This window comes from Phaethon lepturus, unplaced genomic scaffold (genome assembly GCF_000687285.1).
Source record: "Phaethon lepturus isolate BGI_N335 unplaced genomic scaffold, ASM68728v1 scaffold10720, whole genome shotgun sequence".
In the NCBI taxonomy this organism is placed as follows: Eukaryota; Metazoa; Chordata; class Aves; order Phaethontiformes; family Phaethontidae; genus Phaethon; species Phaethon lepturus.
The window spans coordinates 37,271-64,017 of NW_010509812.1; the positions used below are offsets into that span (position 1 = coordinate 37,271).

Consider the following 26,747-nt stretch of genomic DNA (forward strand, 5'->3'; position numbering starts at 1 on the left):
CCTGAAGGTCTCCTGTGATAAAAAAAAAAATCAAGTAACTATAGCTCATTAACAAAAATCTCATGCTCTGAATGATTAGAAGCTCAAGCAATATGGGCAGTTTACTGCTTGGTGAATGTTAAAAACCAGAGTCTGAAAATTCAGTGACCAGACTTGGAGAGCTTTAAGGGACCCATTTTTCACAGTAACTGCACCCACAACCCTCCAGTCTGGTTCTTATGAGACACCTCCAGCTAAACAGAGAACAAGGCATCCAAAAACCAACCTCAACATTTTTGACCTTAGGTATCATCTTTTAACAAACAAACTTGATCTTAATTTTTACATTTACATTCAGAAACTAAATCAAAAATCATTCTCCCTGCTTAGTCTCAAATCTGGATCTACAGCAAATTAGCAGAAGTGAGTTTGGTTTAAGGTCCCCATTTGTAACATCCTGTTCCAGCTGGGTATTATACCCCAGCATAACAAGAGAGGGAGCCATCACACTGGTCTCCAGGAGGCAGAATGCAGCTTTCCAAGACTGAAATAGAAACAGAGCATACTTTTGTGTGCAAGCATGCACGTGTGACTGTCCCCTTGTGAGCATCTTGTGTGTTTGTAGACCTTTCTTGGCTGGAAACAAACCATGATTGCTCTCAGGGGAAACAAGAATGGAAAACAAAGATGGTCAGTGAGCAGAGATCCCGAAGAGGGGCAGGGCAGAGCAGCAGATAAGGATGACAAAGCTGCTGAGCTCAAATATCCAGAGGATGGCAAATCCAGCCTAATGTCATCTTAAGTTTCAGTTAAATTGACTTGAGTTTGCTAAGGACACCAGACAGCACACAGTTCAGACAGACCCCAAAGATCAAGCTATACCAGTCCATTACAAAATTTATGCAACACGAGTATCCCAGAAGCCAGCATCTAACAAACAGATCACTTGAGCAGCTGCCAAACTCTCCATTCTCTCTCAAAGATGCCAGGCTATGAAAGCCAGAAAGCTCTTCCAAGCAAATTTCCCTGGATTTTAATATTATTGATCAGCTAGATTTGATGTGGGCAAACATTTTTGTGATGGGACATCTGTCAGCCAGGTACTCATCTGAGAGCGACACAGACCACTTCAGGTTCTGTAAGCCACAAACAGCTTCCAGCTTTCTATTACTTTGAATTATTATTATGCTGGTTTAGGTAGAACTACTGACCTAGAAATGAAGTACACCAACTACTAGGTCCCTAGGCAAGACAGACCATCCCCACTGCAGTCTCACTTAACTGGAACTCCCTGCGCTGGGCTAGCAAAAAAAAAATTCATGTTAAAGCTGTCTGAGGAAAAAACCCATTCTGTATTAGAACCACAACATTCCACAAAAAATTAGCAACAGAGTCATTATTCAAGAAAAAAGTCAAAAGGTAAAGGGAATCCCATGTCCCAGATATGGAAGTACATGCTCTTTGCCAGAGTTTCGACTTTCACCCCTTCCAAGTTCTTGCATAAATGCTGCCGCGTGATCAAGACAACACTATCTCCGCATGGTGATCTTTCCATACACCAGAGGAAAGACGCATTTATCTGTCTGCCAGCATAAAATGTCAGTCCCCTGACTCTGAGGTAGCAAGAGCAATCAAATGGAGGACACTGGCACAAGGCAAGAAACCCCCAACCCATGCATGGTGCAGGGCAATGCACACTGCAACGAGCCCCTGCCTCCCTCCATCTCCCCACGCCTCCCCCCTCCCAGTCCCCCACTTCAGTCTTTCCAGCTTCTCAGTTTTCAACCCAGCCTGTTTTATATCAACACTCTGACTTCATTTCCTGAATGTAGAGACAGGAAAGTGTGGAACAAGCTGCCAAGGGCTGAGCCTCTCAAAACTTTGGCTGAGCCCTCTGCCCATATGTTAGCAATCTGGCAGTATGTGCTATGGCTGAAAAGCATCCTGGCCAAGAAGGGAAAAGGGCTTTGCTCTATCTTTCCAGACTTGGGGCAGGGGGGGAGAGAAGGAAGAGCCAGAACACATCAAAATGGGAAAATAGTTTTTTAAATACTATATTCAAAGCCTGCGGTCTGATCCCAAGAGGCTTATGTTGCTCATAAGATAGGTCCCCTCATCTATAAGAAAAAAAAAAAGGCAAAACTCTCTCAGCAGAGTATGTTATGTCAAATGTGCACATCGGCTGCAAGTTAATCTGTAGAGTCGTGAGGCGAAGGAGAGGCAGTGAAGTGGCAGAAGCACTCAGACCAGCTATACAAAACAGACTATGGATGCTCAGTGCTGGCTAGGGAATGTTGTAGGCACAGGGCTAACTACCCCTAAGTAGGGCTGCTGCTCCCAACAGCAGTCCCACTGCTTGCACGGAGAACTGCAGAAAGAGATGACTGCAAGCTCCTCGCACAGGCAGGATAAGTGCCAGAGGATTACTCCTCCGCCCCCAACATAGCGCAGATACAGCCATATGGCTCTCTACTTTGCACCTACCAAAGAAAGAAAATATACATGGCTAGGAAGGAGACCAGGATCCATTAGCCATTCCAATTGCGGGGTGTGAAACACAATAGCTGGAGAAAAAAAAAAAAGGGATGATGCAGTTGCATCCTGATGTTGTAACATCGTTACTGTAGCTACACATCTCCTTACAGCACATAAATTCTAGAGATTGGTTTTGGCCAGGGAAATCAATTGTTTGCACTACCATCCGAACTATTTGTTGCTATCCTGTAGATAATAACCTACAAGAAGTTCACAACATTCAGCAGGCAGCAAGCCAGCCCGAGTCAAAGCATTTCCTCCATTTAACTGGACTGCTTCAACAGCAAGTGAAATTTTCCCACTCTTGGAGACATGTGAAATGAAGCTGACAGATGCATGTGTGGGCTCCCCTAAGGTTGGAAACTGGCACTCACAGTACAAGAAAGTAATTGGCAGAATTATTAGGTCTCAGTTTGCATTTGGAGCACAAATAAACTAATTAAAGGTTTCCTGTAGCTGTTACGACAAACACCTCCTTTCGCACAGAGACAAGGGTCTGTGGATATGGGAAAAAGAGCACTGCCATTGTTTAACTGATGGCCATGTGAAATTAGGAGAAACCCATCTTGTTTAAGCCTTTTAATCTCCTTTCCTTCTTGTAAAATGTAAAGCACAACAGGTAAACAAACCTGCCCCAGAGATGACTGGAGTTTCAGTTAAATAATTTGTGTTAAGTACCTACAATGGCGTTTTGCGAACTCCTGTGATAAAACTTTACTCAAATAGAAAAACATTATCATAATTGATAAGAAACACACTACGTGAATACATGCACACTACAAGATTATTAGGAAGAAGCCTCTGGAAAAAGAGTTTGGAGTATTTGAAAGCAAGTTAGCTGAGCATTTTAAGTTAAACCACCACCCCAAACAAGATGTTACCAACCACTTTCTGCTTCTTGTCTTTGCAAAGAAAATGCATGTTAGAAGAGCTGAATTTCTGAGCTCTGATTCTTTCAGGAAGCCCTAATCATCCCACAACATACATGCATCTCAAGACCATCTTTCCAAAACACAGCCCACCTGTATCGCTTAACTTTTACCCTCAGAGCATAACGTACTGGACACTGCAATCACTGCTCCAAGCTGAAAAGCAGCTGTAATGGCTTGTTTACATCAGAAAGCTGCATTGGTTTAACTTAAACACACCCTAAGATTTTAAGCTGATTTAGTTCAAAAGCTCTGTAGACACTAGGCCTGGACTCGTGCAATTAATCACTACCATTACTTAGTGATTGGCTTACTTACTACATTGGCTTAGTAAGCACAGCAATGGGAATCAACTAACCTGCACAAAACTAAAGATTCTTATTTACAGCAGCCGAAATAGCTGCATGTTTAAATCTGCATGTTAAGTGCAACCCTAGGAAGCCATATAGGTGCACGCGCTCGCTCTCTCTCTATACACACACACATATATATATATGTTTCTGCCTGTGCTTTCTTTATATAGTCTATGGGGCACAGGAGCAGAAACCTATAGGCAGAAACTGAGTAGCTTAGGGAGGCTACAATGCCCCAAACTCCAGTCGTGACCTCTCTAAGGTCACAACAATGCCCACCAGCCTTTGCAAAGGACAAGCAGGCATTTCTTCCTACACACATCCCTGTGCCAGGGCAGGGGGATGAGCCATCCCCAGGTATTTGACTTGCTTTGATGACATGAAACGCAACACACATACAAGGTGTTACACACCTCCGGAAAAAGGTGAGGGGTGGTTACCCTTCCCCAGCGCATGGTTAGAGCCAAAGTGGGAGTTCTGTGTGTTCATATCTTTGGCCACAAATCTTAACCGCCCACCAGCATGCACGCAAGAGAAGGGGATGCTGGAAGGGAGACATGCGGCATACATAAAGCCCTCTTTATCCCTGCAGCACCAGGGAGAGAGCGAGCAGACCGCAGGGCTAGGGCTAACATCCGGAATCATTACATGGGAGCCAAGCGCCACAGAAAGCGACAGCATTCCTCAAGTTTCCATGCGGGGTAGGGAACCTTCCTTTCCCCGGCGCAACCCCATCCGTCAGCCGGCACGCTTCCTGCCAACCTCCGGCCTTCCCAGCAGCCGGCAAGCTCCTCCCTCAAGTCTAGTTAGCTTTCCACTGCCACGTCAATTGAGGCAGAAGGACAGAAGGGAACAAGAAGGGAGGGAGCAGAAACCAGAAGAGGGAGGGAAGCTCCGCAGTGCCAGACATAGTGGGGGGAGAAAAAGAGGGGATGCAGATTGCTCCTGCAGTAGACAGAGGTGAGCTGCAAAAGGCAACTGGCCAAGGCAGGTCAGAGGACCCTTTTGAGGACTTGGAAGCAAGGGCTGGTCCTGTCTGAGTATGCTCCGGACCCCAGGCAAAGGGCTGATCTACAGGACAGAACTGTGCAGAAGGAGATGAGGGTGTGTGGGGCCTGGGAATCCTCCCACACAGCTCCACAGGGAAGAAAAGGAGTTGAATGCAGCAACAAGTTCTGCACACCTGTGTGACAGCCAAAACTTCACAGCATTTCCTCCTCAAACAGGAGTAATTGATTTTTTTTTTTTCCCTTCCCCTCTTTCTAAAAAGGTGCAGCATGTCCCAGGTGGAAACCAGGTTCCAGCCTGACACCAGCACTGGAAGAGGAAGGAGCTTGGAAGCTTGCTCCAATTGGAAACATGCAGAGAGCAACATTTCTTCTTCCCAGCTGCCAGAGGATGTTTTTTCAATCAGGACTTGGACTTTCTTTCACCCCATCTCTGCACCCGAAATCCCATCCCAAAAGCAGGGAGGGGAAAGGACTAATGAGCTGCTGATAGCCGGAGAGCAGATCGCAGAGGCTCCACTCCGTCTGCCCAGTGTTCAGACTACCTGTTCAGGACTACAAGATTGTACAGTAGTCTGCACATTGGTTAGGCTGTGCTGGGATACACCACACACTGCCAGTGCTGCACGGGGACGGCAACACCTGCACGGCAGAGGGACATGCTTGGAGAGGGTGGGCTCTGGGCACAGCTGCATGCAAAGCTCACTCATCCCTCAGCCTGGGAGGATATCACCCTTTGGAGCCATGCTTGATGATCACTTTTACCTGTCTGTTCAACAGCCTACTTGCAACCCTCTTGTTCCTCCATCTCTCTCATCCCCTTCTTTCAGCTTCAGGCACTTGTCCCAGGGGCAGCTGTGTTCAGGATGACTTGTGTTTCACATGCTAAACTTTGCCATAAAATGCAGAGATAAACACATGGGCCTGGCAGAGTTACAACTGCCCTGTGCTTTGCTACCTGAGAAGGCAGGGTCAAGCATAGAAAGGTAATTGGAGAAAGGGGATTTCACATCGTAAAGAATGCTGGTCACTAATTTAAAGAAAAAATCCACAAAGGACTGAAAGTTGGAGGTTTGGATGCTCTGAAAGTTGTGTTTGCTTTGATGTTTGTCTGGAAAAGAAAGAAGAGAAACAGTGAATGAAAGCATAAACGAGGACTGATTAAGACTAAGATATCCACAAGAAAACATAAACCTGTGGAAAAAAACAAAAAAGAGTGAATGGATGAAAGAGGTCCACAGAGGATGTAAAGAGAAGGAACATGTTCCAAAGAGCACCTGAGAGCAGTGTGAAAGCAGGGGAGGAAGAACCTCAGAGCAGACCTGCTCCTATGGTCTTTAAACAATCTGGCTGCAAAAACCTGGCTGCAGCTGCACCCATCACAACAAGTTTCTGATAACTTGTGGGCATCAGTGCAAAGACAAAAGAATTTCTACCAGCTGAGCTGGGCCTCGAGGACATGGACTGTTGAGGTGGGAGGTTGGATATGGGACAGAGGGGTGTGCATATGTGTGCAGTGGGGGAAACAATCTCAGTATTTATCAATGTATTTATTTTTAAACTAGAATTGGGTACAAGACATTGACAAGTACAGAATAAGCAGCTATCTAGTAACTGTTAGTCACTAGAAGGTCACATCTTCCCCAGGACAGAAGAGAATACCTTTGTACTTCAAGCAGAGGAGAAGGCATAGAGACAGAGCTCAAGCAGAACTGATGCTGCAGGAATTAACATCATGCATAAACATGAAGCACCCCCCCACACCTGAAAGTACCTAAAACTCTGCACCCACCCCTCCTGTACACACAGAGGACTCAAACGCACTGATAATGCATGCAACACATGAATACTTTCACGCAAGCAAATAGTATGTATTTGTATATGACTTCTTATGTAGTCACCTGTTCTTAAAAGCCTCAAATTTCTAGTACATGATTTACCTGAGTAAGGACAGAGGGTCCCATCTGTATTGTACATTCTCACAAATTCCCAAAGAAAACAGCAGATGCATCCATCCACCCAGCTGTGCAAACACTCCGGCACACAGTGGCCCACAGTCACAGGCCATCCAACAGAAAGAGTCACCCTTGCAGGGCAGAGCGCGCAGGGGTCCCCTCCAGCGGGCAGTAAGCTTTATTAATAGGAACCACCGACCACACTGCTCATTGCGTCTTGCCTACGAGGTCCTCATCACCAGCAGCTCTAGCCCAGCTCAGACCCTCTTTTCCAGCAGGCAGGAAAGCCCTGCAGAGAAGTAGGCACTGTGCATTTCATAAGGGTTTCAGGCAGAAGAACTATTTGAATCAAGTTCTTGTATTGTGTCCGCTATGGTGCTTGCTGAGCGGCTAGCCAGTGTGCCCTGGTGTGCTGTGCTGCTGCTCCAGCCCTGGGGACACTGTGGCCTCCCTGAGCAGGGAAATCTCACTCCCTATTGCCAGCAGCCAGAGCAGGCTCCTCCCAGGCTCTCCCTCTCACTGCTGGCCTGCGGCATAATCCCACAGGGTTCAGGAGGTGCAGGTACCTCAGGAGGGTCTCCAGGTCTTGGGAGGCCAGCTTTCTGTGGGGCTGCTCTCCATGGGGCCAGTGTTTGACTCATTGAAAGGAGACAGGAAGAAAAACAGAGAGCCCAGAAGCACACACATGGTCTTGGCAGCAAGGCAGAGTGGGGAGCCAACTTTCCACCCCCGCCTGGCCTGCTCTTTCCTTCCCCTCCCATTCCCCAGCACACTCCTTCAGGCCCCTCCAGAGCATCAACAGCCATATATCCTTGCTAACATGTAGTGCTGGGCCCTTTAAGACATTTTAAGTTTCAGTTCCTTTCTTCAGAGGCAGAGGAAAAACAAGCCAGCACTGCAGAAAGACTGGTATTTCACTAATGGGGTCCAGATGTCTCCATTCCGCAAACTCTGGGTCCTGGCTTGCCAAACAGGGCAGGGAGAGGCTGTGCCCCACTCCTCCCAGCTCCAGAGGTGCTAGCCCAGCCTTCAGCCTCATTCCATCACACACCATCTCACCCTGCTCTTTCTTCCATCATCACCCACAGCTCTGCCACCAGCGCTTCCATCCACACAAGATGGGTTCAGCTCCCTCATTCTCTGAAGAGCTGCCAGAGCACAGGGGAACTGGGACAAGAGAGCCCACAGAAGTGCAGGGTGCAGCAGACAAACCCTCCCCCTTCCTCCCAGAGCTTAAGTGAAGAAAGAGCATGGTGTACAGCCTTTAAAAGCACATGAGAACATTTCAGGAGCTGTAGCAGACGCAAGTCCTCCTGAATTGGTAGAGAAGGAGAGCCCTGGGACATACATGCAAAGATAACCCTGTCTGACAGAGGACCGTGCACTGCAGACAGCTCTTTGGGATGGAGCCAGCTCCATGCAGGATTGAGGTTTGGGATGAGAATCCCCACACTCAAGGCTCTCCAAGCTGCCCCTCAAGTGCACCAACTTTTAGCTTAACTCAACTATGGAGTCCAGGTGGATGTTGCTGCCATTCTCCCTCACAACAGTCAGTGATCAAGGAGTTGAACTTGGGGAAGAAGCAAATAAAAACATCCTTCCCTTTCCCCTCTGCTCCCTCTCAGTTGAAGACACAGGCTCCTTTCTCAGAGGCAGCTCAGACCTCATCAGCACTGGTTCTCCTGTGTTTAAGGGACTGAGGCTTGCAGGGAACTGTTTTCATTAGGAAGCTCTACCTCTTGTTATGCAGAGGGGAAGTGGCACAGATCTCCAGTTGCTATTGTCCCCCAAGGCTGTCCTCCCTCAGGAGGGAAGGGAGGTCCAATCCCCATCCCAGGCAACTGGAATCTATCAACAGTTTACACATGCCTACTGCAACCCTCCCTCCCACTCCCCAGGGAAGAACAGGGAGTTCTGATCATCTCTGGTACAGATGTAGCAGCTGACTTTGGTTAAACTACTTGATGTTTATAACTACTCGACCTGCATATGCAACCTAGAGGAAAGTGAAGCGTCCACAAGCAACTCTGAATACAAAGGGCAGGGGTCTTACAGCAGACACACACTGATTTTAGCAGAAGACATTTCAGTGCCTGGTTCTTTAGTTACGAAATTGCTGCCTGCTCATCCATAGCAGCACAGCAGCAGTCTCCATGCAGAAAGCGATATTTAGAGGCTGATTCATCACCGTATTTGTCACCATTTCCACCTGCCGAGAATGAAACAGGCTCACTGATACGAGCTAGACAAGAAGCCAGGCCTAATTGCAGCTCCCAGGCACACTACTGTGTGCCTCAGAACACCTAAGGTACACTAACCACAGTAAGAGGCAGACCAGCTTATTTGCAATCAGAAACTCCAATCCACTCAGAATGCATGACTACATCATACCAGGTGTTTTTCATCTCCCAGCATGTTAAGTGGGGCTAACCCTTTTGATCATGTCCTTACCAAAACCATCCAGCTTTTCTTTCTCTTTTCAAAGTAATCAGAAAAGACAACATTCTACCTTTGTCTCGCACAGGAAGCGCTATGCTGTTGACAATAATTTCAGCTGGGATAATTTTGTCTGCTTATATCATTTCCCACTGAAGCAGAAAGACACCACAGTATATTGCCAGAATTCCTAATATGCAAGATTTTCAAGCAACTCTACAGTGCAGGTCCATGTTCCTGTCACTGATATTCCACACATCACTGTAGTTTTGATCAGCAGTATTCTAACCATTCAAACAATTTTATAAATAATGCGTTAACTGGCATGTTCAGTACAGAAACATTAAAAAAAAATATATATTCCTGCTCTGCAGGTATAACAACTAAATCCTGAAGAGGTTAAGTCATTTACTCAAAGTCAGAAGGAGCCAGCACCTGAGCCAGCAACTGATCTTCAGGTCCACAGCTCCTGTTGCTATGCTCAGAAAGGAGATAGCTTTTTTTCTTGTCACCAGGAAAAATGAATGAAAACCTCTGCCATACTCCTTCTGGAAACTCATCAAGGCTGCCTCACAAAGAAGTCCAAATCTTTGAACTAACCCATCACAGCCTTGAGCACAGCTGCCACAGCCAGACAAATAAAGGTCAAATTCATTCCAAGTCTGTCAACTTTCTGTTGATCCAGGTCTTCAAGCATATATGTTATTCCTTGTGCGTCAAGAAAGCCACACTCGCATCAATTCAGAGTCCTCAGCAGTGCCAAGGCCACAGAGAACCCAGCCCAAGGATAGTCCCAGCTTGTCTCAAGCTGCAGGCAGCACTCAGAAGATACATCTGTAATACCCAGTGAACTGAAGGCCTTATCCTCATCAGATGCTCAAGACTCTAGTCACAGAGTTGAGCTACTCACCTCATCATCCTTGTACCAGGAGAGGTTCTCTGCTGTCAGGACAAACCAATACTCCTTGGAGCCACCCTTCATGATCCCAATGTTGTTAATGGTGAGCCAGCCCTTTCGGATGACCTAAGGGGGTGGAAGCAGTAAGCATTAACAAAGGCCCTAAAAGCCTGGCCTTAGGCAACAGAGGAAAGATCAGAGGGTATCCCTACACAGAGTAGTACGGAAAGACAAGGAACACCATGCTCTCTGCTGCTGCCAGAAGACCCCCCACTCAACTGGCCAGTGAATGTCTTTGCCTCAAAAGGGCCAGGAATAGTATAAAAAGGACGCAGGAAGGAACCTGGCAGTGCTGTGCATTATACCCTCTGCCAAGAGGAAAGAGATGCAGGAAGAACTGCATCAAGAGTGCCTTGGACACTGGCACAACCTACAAGCACCAGATCACAGCAACACACCCAGAAAAGGCCACGCCTAGAGAAAAACAGGACATCAGCAACACCTTTTAGCACATTGCACATGTGGAGTGCTTCACCCAGCTCAGGAGTAGGAGGAACCAGTTCAAGAAGAGATGGGCAAGCAACCCAGAAAGAACTGAGTTTAGTAAAAAGGAGACACTAAGTACAACAGAACAAAATGGTGCATCTGGAATTAGTACCCTGGACTTCAGCATACCAAGGTATTTGAGTAGTCATATTAATTTAGGGCAAAACAAGTTCCTTTAAGTTTAGTCTGTAAAGAAGCCAGGCTATTACTCTCTAGGGAACTCCAATTCACCAAGTGCTGGTTTAGAGCCTCACACATGCAGTAATCAAATGCAAGTATGTGTCAGCTTAAATACACTAACATTTATGTGTATTGCTGCACTGTTAACACCCAAAAACATCTGCATGCATTATGTGTGCGTACCTTGTTGTATGGATGTGCCTGCTGAAAACGACCTGGCATTGAAAAACCATGCGACTGCACTGCGTATTAGCAAGCTGCACTGTGTAAGCAGCCTACCGTAAAGTATACAATCATTTTAATTCTCAATTTACCCTATAAAAGTAAATATAGGAACATTGGATCTTCAACTCACGCCTACTGTTAAGCTCGAGATAGTCCTATTCTCTCCGTGGACAGGAGGGGGCAGTGAAACAGAACCACACATCCTTGGGTTCGTGCTTTTTATCTCCACCCACTCACAAGATGTACCAGCAGTTCAGAATTTTTCCTCAACATCCTAGCTTTTCACTTCATTTCTGCTTCACCTGTGTCTAGTGCCAGCTGCCCTTCTCTCCCCGTTCAGCAGTGCACTGTTCTTGCCTTCCCAGATGCAACATTAATGTTCATTAGCACACCCTGCTGAGTGGCCTTCTACTCACCAGGATCTCATCCTGCAAAGGGGAACCATAGCAACAGCAGCAGAGCAGAGAGCAGGAGAGGAGCAAAGAGAGGAGAGATTGTTACTAGGAAAGCTGGAGCAGGAGAAGAGAGGCTCAAAAATAAAGTAAAATAAATTGGAAGCTGGTACCAAATTTTTTACCCCCGGTGTTAACAAAAGCAACCCCAATCCCAAAATAAAGTCTGCTAACAGGAAAGCCAAAGCACTTTACAGGTGGATCCAGAGTTTGCCCTTTGTGCTTTTACACTCAGCTCTTTTGTAAGGTATCCTGCAGAGGATGGGGTTTCCCACAGCTGCTCTGAGATCCCATGAAATGGATGGTTGGCCAGCCCAACCTGCTGACCTACCTGCCTGCCAACAGTACTGAAACTGTGTGCATGTTTATGTGCAGGGAAAGGTGGTCAAACACATTAAGAGGATGGATGTCAGGAGTGACTATCTTTAAAAAGGCTAAGCAAAAGCATTTGCTTCCATTCTCTATTGAAGCTGCTTGTAAGGCTTTGCTTCTATAAGATCCTCTAGCCTAGATACCCCTGCCACATCCCCAGCAAATCTAGGACAAAGTGACATTAGCCCCTTTTTAATTGTATGTACACTCTTTACAGTTCCTCAAGGAAAAAGAGAACTCCTCCACTGCTGTCTTCTCCCATGGATGTGTTTGCATACATAGCCAGTGCAATCATGGCTATAATCACCCTTTGTCTCCCTGTACAAAGCTTTAAGGAAAATCCCTTTCCAGAAAGTAGATACCACTGATGAGAAAGACAACTAGAAAAGACAATTCTGTACTGTAAACAGTTCAGACCTAGCATTCTGTACTTCTTACCTCAGCAGAAGAGTTAGCACAGCTAGGGGGGGCTGAAAAAACAGGGATTTATACAACCTTAATAGGGATTTCTACCAGAAAAGCAAGACCAGATCTTGATTATGAAGCATCCATCTCCTTGTACAACGCTTTCCCTCCATTGCTGCTACATGCTCAGTTCTTCCTGACTGCAGTGAACCTAAAGCACTATCCTCCAGGTATAGACAGTTTGACGAGTAAGAAAATCAAAACAAAAAACCCACAAGCTTAGTGCACTGCTGCATCCAGCCCAGCACTCGTCCACCTGGTAGCTTCCAGGTAGCAAATATGTCCTTCATGCACCAGTGAAGGAGGTGGAACTTGGCCTACCTGGTTGCCAGCTGCCTTCTTCTTGCTCATCTGGCTGCTCCTCTGCTGAGCACTGCAAACAACAGCAGAGACATTCAACACTCCTCAGGCTCTTCTTGATCACCTCAATCCTGCTCACATCACATAGCTGCTACAGTGAGTTCATGCCCCTCAGCACTTGCTTCCAAGCATTGATAACCCAGTCTATTTCAATCTGCTCTCTCACCCTGGTCTACACATCTTCTCACTCCCACCTGAACCACAATTGGGTCACTAACCCTCCGCACCTCCACAGCTTCTACTTTTTTTGCCCCCCCAACACAACCCTAATACTCTAACTCCCCCTTCTATACATCCCTATCCTCCTCCCCAGCCTTGAAATACAGAGCCACTGAAAAAACAACCGATCCTGAGAGCTGAACCATATTTTGGGACCACGGCATCTGCACCAGGGTCTTTGCAACCCATATACTGGAGCAGCTATAGGACAGAGCCACAGGAAACACAAGCAGAGAAGAGGAGGCAATAGGATGTGGGTGCTTACTTGGCAAAGCCAATGAAATCCTCATGGTTCGTGTTCATGTAAGCCAGCTCGATGTCTATTAGAAGCATGACCTGCCAGAGGCACAAAACAAGACCGGCATTAGCGATTGACACTGCTAACAGTCAGGGGCAGAGCGAGCCCTGTATGTTGTTCATCTGATCAGCCCGCTGCAGCCAGACACCCCTTGGGCTCAGGCTCCTCTAGCCTAGACTGTCACTTCAAAGGTGCCTCCCACCCCACCTAATCTCCTCTCTTAGACATCCCCTACCTGATCTTTGGTCCTGCCTTCTCTCTCACGGATGTGAGTAGTAACAATCCTCTCCATCTCCTCACGCAGATGAGGGTACTGGCTGAGCTGCAGGAGAGAGAAAACACGTGCACATGGGAAAGGGAGGTATAAGGGGGGGAGCATCCCCCCACACGTATGCATGCATACATACACACACCCTGCAATCAGGTATTTTCAAGGGAAATTCTAGAAAGCTGGACTTGCAGACAGATTTTTCCAAGTTCCTAGGTCTGCTGAGGGCAAAGTTCATTCCCTCTTGCTTTGGGCTTCACAGAAAAGCCCTTTTCACTCTTGCAGCAACCATTCTGCCTCAGAGACCTGCTCCAAACACACCACATTCCTCCTGGCATGAGGCTCTTGACAAACCCCAGATGTAAATGCACTGCTTATTGTTTGTTAGGTTTTTCCCATTAAAATGAACAGTTCTTCTAGATGTTGAGCATCTCATTGTAGTAGGGTAAGTAGGTGAATGGCCTGTTACTACAACCTGCCAAATCTTATGGGAAGCCTTCCTGGGAAGTGAAGTGGATTTCAATCTCCATTTGCTGAGGCAGCAAGTGAAAGCATCTGGCCCTCTCTATCAACATCTGCAAGCAGAGACAGAGGATCTGACCAACTCAAGGGTTCATGTCTTCAAGAGACACTGTGCTTTGGGCATCCAGCTGCTTCTACCTGCTCTCCACCTGTTTTGGGGCAAGATTACATAGCTGAGGTCTATATTCACATCACACCTACACTTTTTGCCATGTTACTGAAGAGGGAATCCTTTCCTGCCCAGACAAGGAAGTAGAAGGACTTTACTAGCTGTAGTTCAAAAGAAGAATATCTACAGAGATCATATGTGAGAAACACTTCCAAAATCAGCACCCTTAAAGCCCTCTGGATTTCACACAGCACCTACCTACTTGCCTAGATTCTCAAGCCTCTAGTGATTCCAACAGCAGTAAGCCACATGCTTTCCAGGTCAGGCCCAGCACAGTCAAATGAAATTAATCTTCCAGACCCAGGATCTAGCCCTTTCTTCCCCACTTCACCTACCCCCAATAAAATCATTCCCCCCCCTCCCTTTTTTTTTTTAATACAACCCCTTGAGGGGTTATAAAAAAGACTTATGTTAAGAAATGCTGTTTGACATTATAGTCAAATTTGAGGTAATATTAAAAAAAAAATCTCATTTGCCTATGATCTGCACTGTATTTGTTTCATTCCTCCAATTTACATGAGAGCTGCTTCTTAAACTGGTTTGGCTTTTTGTTCTGTATACATAAGCAATTGTAACACACTAGAAGGAACTGGTTCAAAGCGTGCAGCATTACTACGGGAAGCCAGATCCCACACTAGCCAGCAACAATATTCCTAACATCTGACTGGAAACAGTCTCAAACCCTTCCAGCACCCTTGCAGTCAAGCAAGTTGCAATAGCCTGGAACTGAAATTGAGGACTAGCTTTGACACTGCCTATTTTCAAATGCATGGCTTGTTTTGAATGCTAATGACCCTACAGAGGCAGGAAAAAACAAGTGGAATTAGTGTTCCCCACTACCACCTTGTCTTGAAAGCACAAACTAGGTGTTCTCCATGATCTTTATGGTTCAGGCAGCTGGTTGCTTCAGAGACACACAAGCAAAGCTTCCTGTTTCCTTTGGGGGGTTGGCAAAGGATAGATGGGCAAGTTATGTCAAACAGAAAAACAGGAAGTTGGAAAACCTCTAAGCAAGTCTTAGCTTCTTTGCTTCAAATTAAAAAAAAAAGTCAAACAAAAAACCACATCCAACCTTCCCCCCACCAACCAGCACAAATGCACACAGAGTGCAAAACAAGTTGTGGTTTATTCAGAACCCAGGTCATCCAGCAACATTCATGTGCAAAAATAAATTGTCAGCATCAGTCCCCATGCAGGAGCTTCCAGCCCCAAGCATGCACAGGAAAAGCAAGGGTGGGCAAGGAAAGAGGACACAGACAAACCACAAGATGTCACACCACCAGGGAACATGCAATAGGGCATAGAGGGACAAGGAGTTATCACCAGCAGTACAAACAGCACCCAGAAATGCCATGACTCTGAAAGACAGGAGAGCAGGCGACCCTTCAAGGGGTTAAGTCTGTCAGCCTGGGATCATGTCCCAGCTCAAGTGGGTTTTCAATCCTGTTTTAGCTGCATTTGCCTGTGTAATCAAAATGCAAGCTTACAGCCCTCTTCGAAAACAAATTTGTCTCAGTGTTCCTTAGTTCCCCCCTTCTTTGCAGATTCCTGGAGTCCTTGCCAGCACACCAAAGATCAACCTTTAGCTGAAGGGTTGCTGACTTGCAAGACCTTCCTGCCCTTGTAAGATGCTGCAGTGCAGTCTGGCACAGAGGTTCCTGCTTTTGGAAAAACACTAGCTACAACATTATCCTCCTATATGTAAGGTCTTATATGCTTGCACCAGCTTCCTGTTGATTTTGGAGCTATTCTCCATTTAACCAACTGGAAGAAGCTCAGAATCAGGCCAGTCAGAACAGCTGTTAATGGCTACCTTCTCTTCAGCCCTCAACTTTGTCTAACAGTCAAGAGAGAGTCCACTGCAAATCTCTTTTCATAGAGGAAAGTTGTACTTCTGTAGACAACAGATGGGTTTTCTGCCTTCTGTGTTCTTTATTGATAGTCTCATATAATTCCATCTATGCAGCTTTATCAACTGCACAAAGATTTCTTCACCATCTGGGGTGAAATGAAATAATTGTGACAGCACACAAACAGTAACACACAATAGTTTATGACAGCAACAAACCAAGGCTACAGGACTGTTAAGCTAATTCGAGAGGTGTTATCCCAAGCGGTCCTCCTTTCACGAAGCTTTGGAAGACTTCAGTGAGTTTAAAGGTTTGTTTTTGTCATCTGAAAGGCAGCACCAGCCCACAACACAGCAGGCTGGGTATTACCTTACAATTAGCATCAGTCCTAAAGTAGCCTTTTCCAGATGCCTCCCACATGCTCTTGTCCACATCAAGCAGTTAGGGCTACAACATGCAAGATAAATACTGCAAATTAACTAATGCCCCTGTGCTGTTACTACCTTATGCCATCAAAACCCATCTCAGGCTTGCTGCTCTCCTAAAGTAGTCTATGGCAGTTACCTTCTACTCTTACAGAGGGACATACAGGCAAGATTAACCTTCTCACTACATGCAGACATTTGACTTTAAGCATTCCTAAAGCCTTCCTTTTATTTTCTAGTATCATTGCTACGTATTTTCATTCAGGCAGTTATTTCACATCTCTAACATCTGCCTCCCTGGTCTCTCCAGCTTCCATTACAGCCCTTAGTCTCCTACAGTGTCACTTGCTACTATCACCTTCCTTACAGGATTATCTTGGTTGCATCACCTGGGAACATTTTCACAGGGTCCTCCACCATATCACAGATTAAAATCACCAGAGCAAGTGGGTATCCAGCCACTCCAATGACATGGTCCAACAGAGAAACTGGAACTCAATGCAATGTTCCTCCCCCCCCCCCCCCCCCCCCCGAGCAGGCATCTCCAGTCTGATACAGAAAACAGTGTAGGCAATCAAACCAGTCAAAAAACCCGCAAGAGAAACAAGCTGGAAAAGAGTTACTCTGCCTCACCACATGAGCCCCCACAATCTGGCAAGGGCAGGACTCTGCAAGCAACAGATTGGGCAGGGCTCAGGGCATGTCAAGGATGTCACCTCTGTTAAGGAGAGGGGGAGTTCTGTGTTCCTGAGTACAACTAGACTTCACTAGCCCAGCTCTTGCCTTCACTCTGAATTCATATCAATTTTTATCTTCCCTTCCTTCCCAATTTAAGTGTATATGTTGGTGAGTCTGGCTGTAACCCTGGAAGAAGGGAATTGTAATTTTCAAGTCTTAAAATAACCCATGAAATAGCCCTTTCCAACTCAGTTTTCAGACCATACTTCTGTTTTGCCACAAGACATGTTTCTGGCCCCTCACTGGCAAGTTATAAACTACTAATTGCCACATCTACCTTTTTTTTTTTTTTTTGGCAGCACACGGGGAGGTGCCCCCTCCTGGAGAAAGCCATCCTGGGAAACAAACCCACTCCTGCCCCAGCCTCTAAGCAGTATTTGACACCCTCCATGGCACTCAGGGCAGTTTCCCTCTCCCCCTGCTGCTGCCCTCCACTAGGCTGAAGCTTCATCTCCTGTGGCTCACAGCATACAAGGAAAGAGTATCCACAGTACCTCCCACCAAGCATAGTCCATGGAGCGAGAGATCAGCAGGAGAATGATGCGGAGGGTGTAATGCCTGGAAAAGCTTTTCCCCAAGCCTTTGGGACAGTAATCTTCTCTTGACTCTGAATATCTCTTGCAGAACATCTTGCACCTTAAACTTTCAATCAACTGTTGTTTTGTGTATGCTACTGCTCAACATAGCTGTGCAGACAAGATGAAACCTGGAGACCACTCATGCTGTGGGGATGTGAGGTCTTTTTCTGGCTTTTTATCTTTTTCTAGGGTAACTGTTTTTTTTTTTAAGGGGGTCCCAGACAAAGCAAGTAAGAAGTTCCAAATGGGCAGGCAGTGGCACAGCAAACAGGGCTTGCAAGGAGTTTAATCCACACTGAGGTGAATGCCACTGAGCCAGACAGAAGAAAAGGGTATGCTAGAGCAACCCACTGGATCCCAACTCACTTCTCAGCTCAAGAGGTCCTCAGCTGATATCCACTTCTCTGGATCTGCTTTTAAACTGCTCTTACACCTGCAGGTTGCTGCTCTCCTTTTGATGCATCTTTACATCCATTTTGTCTCACTAGGTTTGTTGGAGTTCTGGGCTGCATGTGTAGAAACAGCATGGAAGTGTGTGGGAAGGGGGTGGGCGTTGACCTTTCTTTGCATTTTTTGTTTTCTTTACCTTTTCGCTACACTTTCTGATGGTGGATGTGAGCTCACTCACTACCATATCCACACACTTCAGACTCGGCTCCTTCAACTTCTGCACCTGCTTTTTCACTATGGCTTCAAAAGCGAGGTCAGGCGTGAAGAGACCCGTTCTGCATGGCAGGGGCAGGGTGGGAGGAAGCAACGAGGAAGAAGAAAGCAAAGCAGAGAAAGAGCAGGAAGGAAGAGGAAAGAAGGAAGGAAAAGGGAAAAGAGAGAAAACACAAGGCAAAATGAGAAGTGAGATTTTGGTTCATTCCATTAATTTATTGAACCAGGTGAGCATTGCTATGGGGCCTGTGCACTGCCAAGTATCAGGAGAGTCTACAGGCAAATGGAAGTGGCAAAGGGGAATGAGGTAGGAACAGTTGGGGCAGTGAAATGGTGAGCTGTCAAAAGCAAGATAAATGGATGGAACCCCCCAGGGATCAAGTGATCTCTTCCTGAGTGAAAGCTTCTTTGGATTTAAGACAAAGCTGCTTGCCAGTGAACCACTGCCTCTCTTCCTAGAGGCTCACCATGTTTCATTTCCCTTTGTCTCAGGCATTCCCCTTTCCTTCCCACCACAGTTATCTCCCCTTCATGTTTTCCTTATTCCAGCTGCAGGAAGCCTGAACAGGAGCCCAGCTAAGACTTCCAAAGGTCTGTCACTTGCACCTTGTTTTGACAGAACTGAACTGAATTGTGTCTCAGTTTCAGGGATTCAGACAAACTGCTCCATTTATGGAGCATCTTTCATCTCACTCACCTTCCCCGCAACATTAACTTCCTCAGTAAGAACAGATGTACCCAGTATTTAGGAAAATGCAAACATGCTACAGGGCATCCATCGCTATACAGAGCATCTGTTCTGGATGGACCCCAGCTAACCTGTAGGATGAGACCCAATACGGACCTGTTAAGGTTTATAAGAAAGTAGTAATTTCTACTGATACTAAGTGGTCTGTATTCTCAGTGGCTCCACTATGAAAGGGCAGAAAGTCCACAGAAGCTAAAGTTACTAAATATGGCCAAGATTAATCCAATTCAAGACTACTACCAACTACCAAAGTTTTTCAGCACACTTTAACACTTCAGAGCTTCTACCAGGATGCTCTTTGTTACACAACCAAAGTTACTTGTTGCCTCCGCATGAGGCATTACTGCTTTACAAGTGCTTTCAAGGGGACAATGTCCCCTTTAACATGGCAAAGACATACTGCCTTTCTAAAGGTACAGTTAATAGTCAAACCTGGGGTGCCTACAGCTAACAGCAAATCCAGGGCTAGCTATAAATAACCACCACGTCATTTAAATCAGGTCTCCTGATTTAAAATGACCCTCCTCTTTCACATCTGCAAGACCCCCAAGCAACACCAGTATTAAAACACTCTTCAGCACATATTATAGGACCTACAACTAGGCTGCCTTTTAAGCAGCAAGGAGTTGGAATATGTTACAGGATTCAGCTTTACCCAAGGGTCTCTCTCAAGGTGCCAACAATGCCTTTTTTGAGCAAAGCAAGGACATTTCTAGAGTCAAGTTCACATGCTCTGACTCAGCAGCAGTTTCCTACTAATCCAGTTGCCCTGCTAAGCTCAAGATACTGTTTCCCTCACCAGACACGTGGGAAGCACAAAAACCCCACATTTTAAAATCAGTCCCTTCCAGTACCCGAGTATCACCTGAATGACAATATTTTGTTTCTTCAGACACAAAATTGTAACTATGGCTACTAGAGGACACACAGAGCAACTAGCACTGAAGTCAAACATCAAATTCTTAGCAGTAGGATCTAAGCTAAAATGGAAGGAATGTTTTAATTCTGAATCTGTGACATTTTTCCCCATCCCTGTAGTCTCTCCTCACCATGCTGTACCCACCACCTGATCACTTGAGGAACCTGCCACTGTCAGAACAGATGGTCTATTCTGAAATTGTCAGTAAGACAAAACAAAAATAAACAATGAAGAAAGTGGGAAATGGAGGGAAGGATACCAAGAGAAAGAATGAATGGGAGATTCTGAATAGCAACTGATGGATGGAGAACAAATCAAGAGAAGGTTCAGAGGGCATGAAAAAGAAGGGCCCTTCTGATCCAGTTAGCAGGCGACTCTGGATACTTGGCAGCCCGAGGGCCTGTGCTTACCTGTCGCCAGGCTCTAATGGCAATTTTCTGGGTGCTCCCCACAGTCACACACCCCAAGAGAGGACAGCAGGACAGAAAAAGGAAGCTCCTCCAGCACTCTAGAAACCTGAGCAATCTCTCACTGCATCCACTTCGCTTTCCCAGTCTGTCCTGGGGGCAAAGGCCTGCATGCCTGAGCCCTTCTGTAGAGGCTCTTGGCCCTAAGGACTAGGCATTTCTGCCAGCAGTGGCAAGTATCACCACTTTTCCCCACCTTTGCAGAGACAGGGTGTCAGACTCTCCAGACACCTCCTGCAATGCCCATTTACCTGCACCTGAATAGCCAGTGGCGATTCCAGTCTCCAGTGCCCATGCTATCATCCTAACAGAGGTGCCTTTTCACCAGCACCTAACCCTGCCTGAAGCAGCAAGCCATGGCTGAGAGGAATGGCACAAGTCATCTTTACTTGCTGCCTTTCAACCCCAACCTCAGAAACAAAAGCTACCACACCCAAAGGGCAGAATCAAGGCAGGTTCCCTCCCTTAGCCCAAACAAATACCAGTATGGATCCAAAAAGGCAAAACCTGAAGCCCTCTCTCACAGAGAGCAGGAGGATGCCAGAGGTTGATGAACATTTCTAACTTGCTGCTTCTCAGCCATGTGCTGCTCTTCCAGAACAGGATATGGACCAAGCCAACCAGAAACCAAGCCAAACACCACAGGAACATTCCCCTGTGATACAGCCCACAGCTATAGCTGCTGCAGCCTCTGAAGTTCAGCCCCATAGACCCCCTGCCACAGCAGCACCCAAAGGCTAGTTTGGGATTAACCCTCTCACTTCTACAAGAACAGAGAGGACAAAATTTAAAACCCAGTTTCTAGCTTCAAAAATAAACCCAGATACTAAATTTAAAGACAAATATGGCCACATAAGAAATACCCTTGGTTTTAGAAGGAATCAGGAGTCATGCTACACAGGGGTGACAGGGACATCTCCAGCACCCTTCAGCTCTAAAACATTCAGGGAGCAGGGCCGTATCCCATAGCGCTTCCCTCTCTGTTTGGCTTGTTGGCTGGATCGCCCCATGCTGGTACCGCTCAGGTCTAGTCATGCTGAGGAGGTGGTTAGAAACACCGAGTGTGGCTGCAGGCAAGTCCCTGCCCAGGTCACAATGCTGCACGGCAGCCAGCGAGCGGGTGGAAGGTGCCAGCTCCATGCTGCCTCTGGTTACCTTCTTGGTGCACTGTCTAACGGTATTGATTAACTCCGAAATGACCATGTCCACGCATTTCAGGCAGGGTTCTTTAATCTTCTTCACCTGCTTTTTCACAATGGTCTCAAAGGCCATGTCGGGTGTGAAGAGACCGGTTCTAAACACCCAGGGTGGGGACAAGACAAGGCAGGAGGGGGAGAAGGGGCAAGGAGAATGTCACAGCGTTACACACACATCTTGGAGCAGGCACCGCCATCACTGAAACCCGGCACATGGGGCTGGGGAGTGTCATGTCCCCTGGACAAGCCCTGACTGGAGTCCATGGAAAATGGGGGATGCTTGGCACCTCCTGGGAAGGAGGTGCTGAGGGCAAGATGGATCCCAGTTGGATAGCCATGGCCAGGCCACCATTTCACCTCAGCCACCAGGCCTAAGGGTGGCAGGGGCTGACCCCTCCACAACATATTTGACCTCAGAGTCATGCAGATGGGAGGCCTTTTCTGAAAGATTCTTAACATTAGGACACCAACACATTTGATATCCTTTAGCAAGCTCAGCTGGTGACTGAGCAAAAGAAAGGAATGAAAATAAATCTAGGGCAGTATTTGTTCACATCCCAGAGTGCAGGAAGGGCTCTGACAGGCACCAGGTCCTGCTCACCTTCCCAGGAGCAGCACGACTCAGGGTCTCAGGGCTGTGCTTTCCAACAGCTAACCTCCACTGAGGTGAACACAAGCATGTTGCTAACTACGACCTGGGGCCACTAGGATCCTGGCGATGGGCACCCCAATGTTCCCTCAGATCTCTAGGGGAGGATGTGCTCAGTACCAACAACCATTTTGAACAATTAACTGTTGGTTAGTATGGAGGCGGAAAGTGAAAAACCAATGTTTTAGTTTTAACTAAATGAGGGAGTAGTATGGGCTTGCATCCCTCTCTCTATTCTTTCTTATGTCAAGACAAAAGAAGAACAGAAAAAATGTCTAGTCACCAAGGCAGTTTTACCTTTTAGGCTTCTGTGACTCTCACATAGGAAGAGAAAGCAAAACTGACTTGGATAATTGCCCCTACTCCCAGATTTAAGCCACCGGGGTGGTCCAAGGAGGTTACCCCTCCCCTTTGGCTGACCTACCGTACCTCTGAAGTCTTCAACTCCGTTTGGAAGGTCTAGATGTATTTAAAAGGCTATGCAGCCAATGGTCTGCCTAGTGCGTGATACGTGCCTGATACCATGGATGTTCTTGATGGCATAGCTAATCTCCCGCCGCAGCTCCTTCTCATCGAACTCCATCTGCACCAAAAAAGAATTTTATCAGAAACTGTCTGACGCTTACTTGCGCAACCCCAGAATACGCAACAGCATGCTTTACAGAGAAGAGGTCCCATGCCAGCACTATCATGTGACAGACGAGATACTAGCCCAAGTGTGGGATACAGAGTCCAGCCATAAAGCTTCTATCGCCAGTCCAGACATCCTGGACAAATATCAATAGCGAAGGGCTACACTGACAGATGCCAAGCCTCAGCAGCTCCCAAGGAGCTTCTTTGAGATAAAGCAATAGGACTGAAGTGCTAGATTGCTTTCTAAAACAAACTGTTTTGCCTCACAAGATTTAGCATGAGGTCTTGGCAGCTGCTTTTTCAGGGAACATCACAAATAGATTTACAATTCACATACAAAAATGTATTATCCAATACAAGGCAGGCGCTTGTATTTCACTAAAAAGGCCTTATCTTCTTCAAATGCAAAAAAGGAAGCAAAATGCAGAAAATCCAGGAGTGTAATGATTTGGATCTTGAATCTGTTCCAACTGACACTAAGAAAAAGTTTTTCAATACCACTTTTGATCAGGTTAGTGTACTTTGCCATCCAAGAAAAGTAGCATTCAATAAAAATCCTCTGTTACGAAAGTAGAACAGTTCCTACACTGTTCCCACCTCTAGACTATTGATAGGGGACAGACAGAAGTAATCCCAGGTACATCCTCTTTCCTGCTTCTTGCGTATCTATTAGGGCAACTTTAGGTTAGTCTGGTGCTCAGGATCAAGGAAGTACAAGTTTCAGCACCATCTGTACTATGTGAAATTCAGTCAAAGTAGCTTTGACACAGCATATCTACAAGGACATTAAGTCCTGATTTACTATTTTTTGTGTTAAAGGAAATTTTGCACATGTAATTTAGCATTTAGGAATTAAGCCAAAAATATTGTAATTTAACTAAGAGAAAGTTAAGCTCTGTCACAAGGACAGGGACTGAGGGAAAGGTCAGTACTATGGGAAGGAGACAAAATAAGTAAAAAAGGTGATAAAAGGAAAAACATGAAACAAAGTAGTCAAAGGGGAAGACAAATGATGGAAGATAGCAAGTGGAGTAAGGACACAGACAGAAGAGGTAGCAGACAACAGGCAAGACAACATGGATCTCGGCAGCACAGGCAAGCAATACCTTCACCAGTTCAAAGGGGAAACGCTCATGGAAGATGCGGTTTATCCTAGCTCCTCCTGACAGCTCATAGGTATCAATTTGGTCTCCAGAGCCTTCAATGCGTTTCTCAAAGTCCACAGCAAACTGCTGGACCATCCTGAAAGAAAAACAAAAAGCATGAAGTCATGGATGAGCAGTCATCTCTCTCCAGGGAGGGACATGCAGCTGAGGCCACTTACTGAAGCAGAGCTTTGGTCTTGCGAGCAGGGTCATCAGGACGAAAGTTCTTGTACTCCTCCACCTCCTTCTCAATTGACAGAAGCTGGCTTTGGAGCTTGTTCCGCAGCCCTGGCAGGGTGTCACGGATGTGGTTGGTCAATTGCTGCACAAGAAGAAGGTTTAAGATGATAAAACTCTACGTGGTTACTGGGAAGAGTTTTCTACCTCCACATGACAAAATAAAGATGAATGCTCCTCTGTGTTCAGTCTTTCTCAGTGGCCCTAGTAAAAGGGTCTATCCCAGGACAGCTACCAGTTATAAACTGGGTGTATCCTGCCTCCCCAGCTTCTACTTATTGCACCGCTCTATTCTTGACCTTCGTTTTACCTTCTAGTCTGGTACAAAACTCTCATTCATACAAGCCTGCTATCTCCAATCCAAGAATAAGTTTTACATACAAAAATTATCATTTGCTATTTACACCAGGGTAAAGGCTATTCTGTCTTCAGATTAGCACACCACTAACACCCAAGGTGATGGTTAAGCCCTTTTTCAATGATAAGGGTGACAAGGCAAGGTGGAAGGCCCCAAATCACTGATGAGACTCGAATAAGAGGTTTTCCAGAGCACAGCTGTGGAATAACTCCAGTTTAAAGATTAATATTTAAATAAGGCGGAAAAAGGACAAAGTAATCCTTCACTTGAGGGAGTGTTTCAAGGAGTAGAGAGAAGCAATAAAAAGTTGCTACTATATGAGACAGGAGATAAGACAGCCTTAATAAATGGGAAAATGACTACCAGTATCACATTTAAATCAATCTTTGCATCTTACTGTTAGGTACAGAGACCACTAGAAATTTAGAAGGTGCCTTTTACCTTAACCAGAAAGTCCTTGCATTCTGATAGTGTAAATGCCATGAACAGACTATTGATTTTGCATCAGTGTGAGAGAATAAAGCAGTGCTCTGCCTTTGGCATGTAACCTCCATTATTGGCCTTAATGTGTTTCACTATGTCAGTGTTATACAAGTCAGGCACACTTCATAGGACTTGGCACCAAAATGCCTTTTATGATGGAGAGGAAGAAGAGTTAACCAATCTTCACACATCTCACTGCAGCAAAAAAATGTAAAGTAATTAAAAATATATATGTATAGTTTAACTATATATAGTTTGTTGACCACAAGTTTTAGCTTTTCCTGTATTCTTCCATCTCGGAAGAGCCCTGATGGCCAGTCTAGCCATTCTTGTGACACAGTGGGCAGCAGTTCTTAACTGTTGACAGTACCTGATTCAATACTTTCTGCAGGTAGGGAGTTCCCATGCGATCCGCCATGTGTCTGTAGGCTGGGTGGGAGAGAAAAAATTTTCTCTCTGCAGCCAGAGCTGCCTGAATGTCCTTCTTGCCATCAATATCCTTCTGACTTCTGTTGACTACACCAATGTAACCTGTGAGAGTGAGGTTAGAGATCAGATGGTTGCAAGGATGATCACGTAAATGGGACTCGGAGTGAGAAGGAAGTTACCCAGCTTCTAGTGGCAACACACTATTAGGAGCCAATTTGAACAGTTTAAGACTAGAATTTCCTCTGAATGGCCCAGATTCTGATATCTTGGTATGCAGGACAAAAATAACTACACCACAGAGAATTAGCTTAAAGCATACTCTAGTCTCATTCATCTGAGATTCTTTTGTTAAAGTCCTTAAGATCAGTACTTCACTATGGCTATACACAGCAAGTATCACAATCCAAAATTATTTCATCTGATACATTATGGCAATCTCATCTAGATAAAAGACAAGGCAAGCTGCCAAAATGGAATTCCTGTCTAAAAGATTCCCCTTATTAAAAGTAGTAAGGAAAGAGAAAGTAAAGATAAGAGCATAAGGCTTCTGCTAGAACTACATATCAAGGTACAAATACCTAAAAAGTTCCTATTAACAGCATGACTGATTGCTGTTGCCCAACTTTTCTCAGTTGCAGCTTGGAACAGAGTCATCTTAACCACAAGTTGTAACAGATGTTTCAGGAAGGGGATAAGGCCAGGACACCCAACACAAGGAAAATAGAGGAAGGAGATCATGGACAAAGCATGAGCAAATATACCTCTACGAAGAGGAAGCAATTTATTTTCTAACACATCTCGTGCATCAGTTCCTTCATCCATAAGATCCAGCTTAGTGATGACTCCAATAGTGCGTTGCCCTATGGAAAGGCACAAACGTACCTGATCAAGCAAACAGCTCATGTAATATTTTCCTCTGTTGACAGAGCTTACCGATTGCCCAGCTTGGCTACTCAAGGACTCTTGAACTCAAACATTACAGTTCCCATCATGTCCAAGAGGCCATGAGAGCAAAACAGACAATAATCAAGCTCAGTGCTCAGTTATATCCTGCTGACACG

General features: G+C 45.9%; 1 protein-coding gene across 1 annotated transcript in view; it reads right to left on the reverse strand.

Moving 5' to 3' along the window:
* DNM1 (dynamin 1) overlaps nt 1-26,747 on the reverse strand; it is a gene marked incomplete at its 5' end in the record, with an annotated part of 43,137 nt that overhangs the window by 13,284 nt on the left and 3,106 nt on the right. The window contains 11 exons of the mRNA XM_010286648.1: nt 10,105-10,218; nt 11,460-11,471; nt 12,654-12,705; nt 13,177-13,247; nt 13,445-13,531; nt 21,712-21,850; nt 22,917-22,984; nt 24,141-24,276; nt 24,359-24,501; nt 25,628-25,788; nt 26,448-26,546. Of these exons, the coding sequence (XP_010284950.1) occupies nt 10,105-10,218; nt 11,460-11,471; nt 12,654-12,705; nt 13,177-13,247; nt 13,445-13,531; nt 21,712-21,850; nt 22,917-22,984; nt 24,141-24,276; nt 24,359-24,501; nt 25,628-25,788; nt 26,448-26,546 (1,082 nt within the window). The remainder of the gene's footprint in view (nt 1-10,104; nt 10,219-11,459; nt 11,472-12,653; nt 12,706-13,176; nt 13,248-13,444; nt 13,532-21,711; nt 21,851-22,916; nt 22,985-24,140; nt 24,277-24,358; nt 24,502-25,627; nt 25,789-26,447; nt 26,547-26,747) is intronic.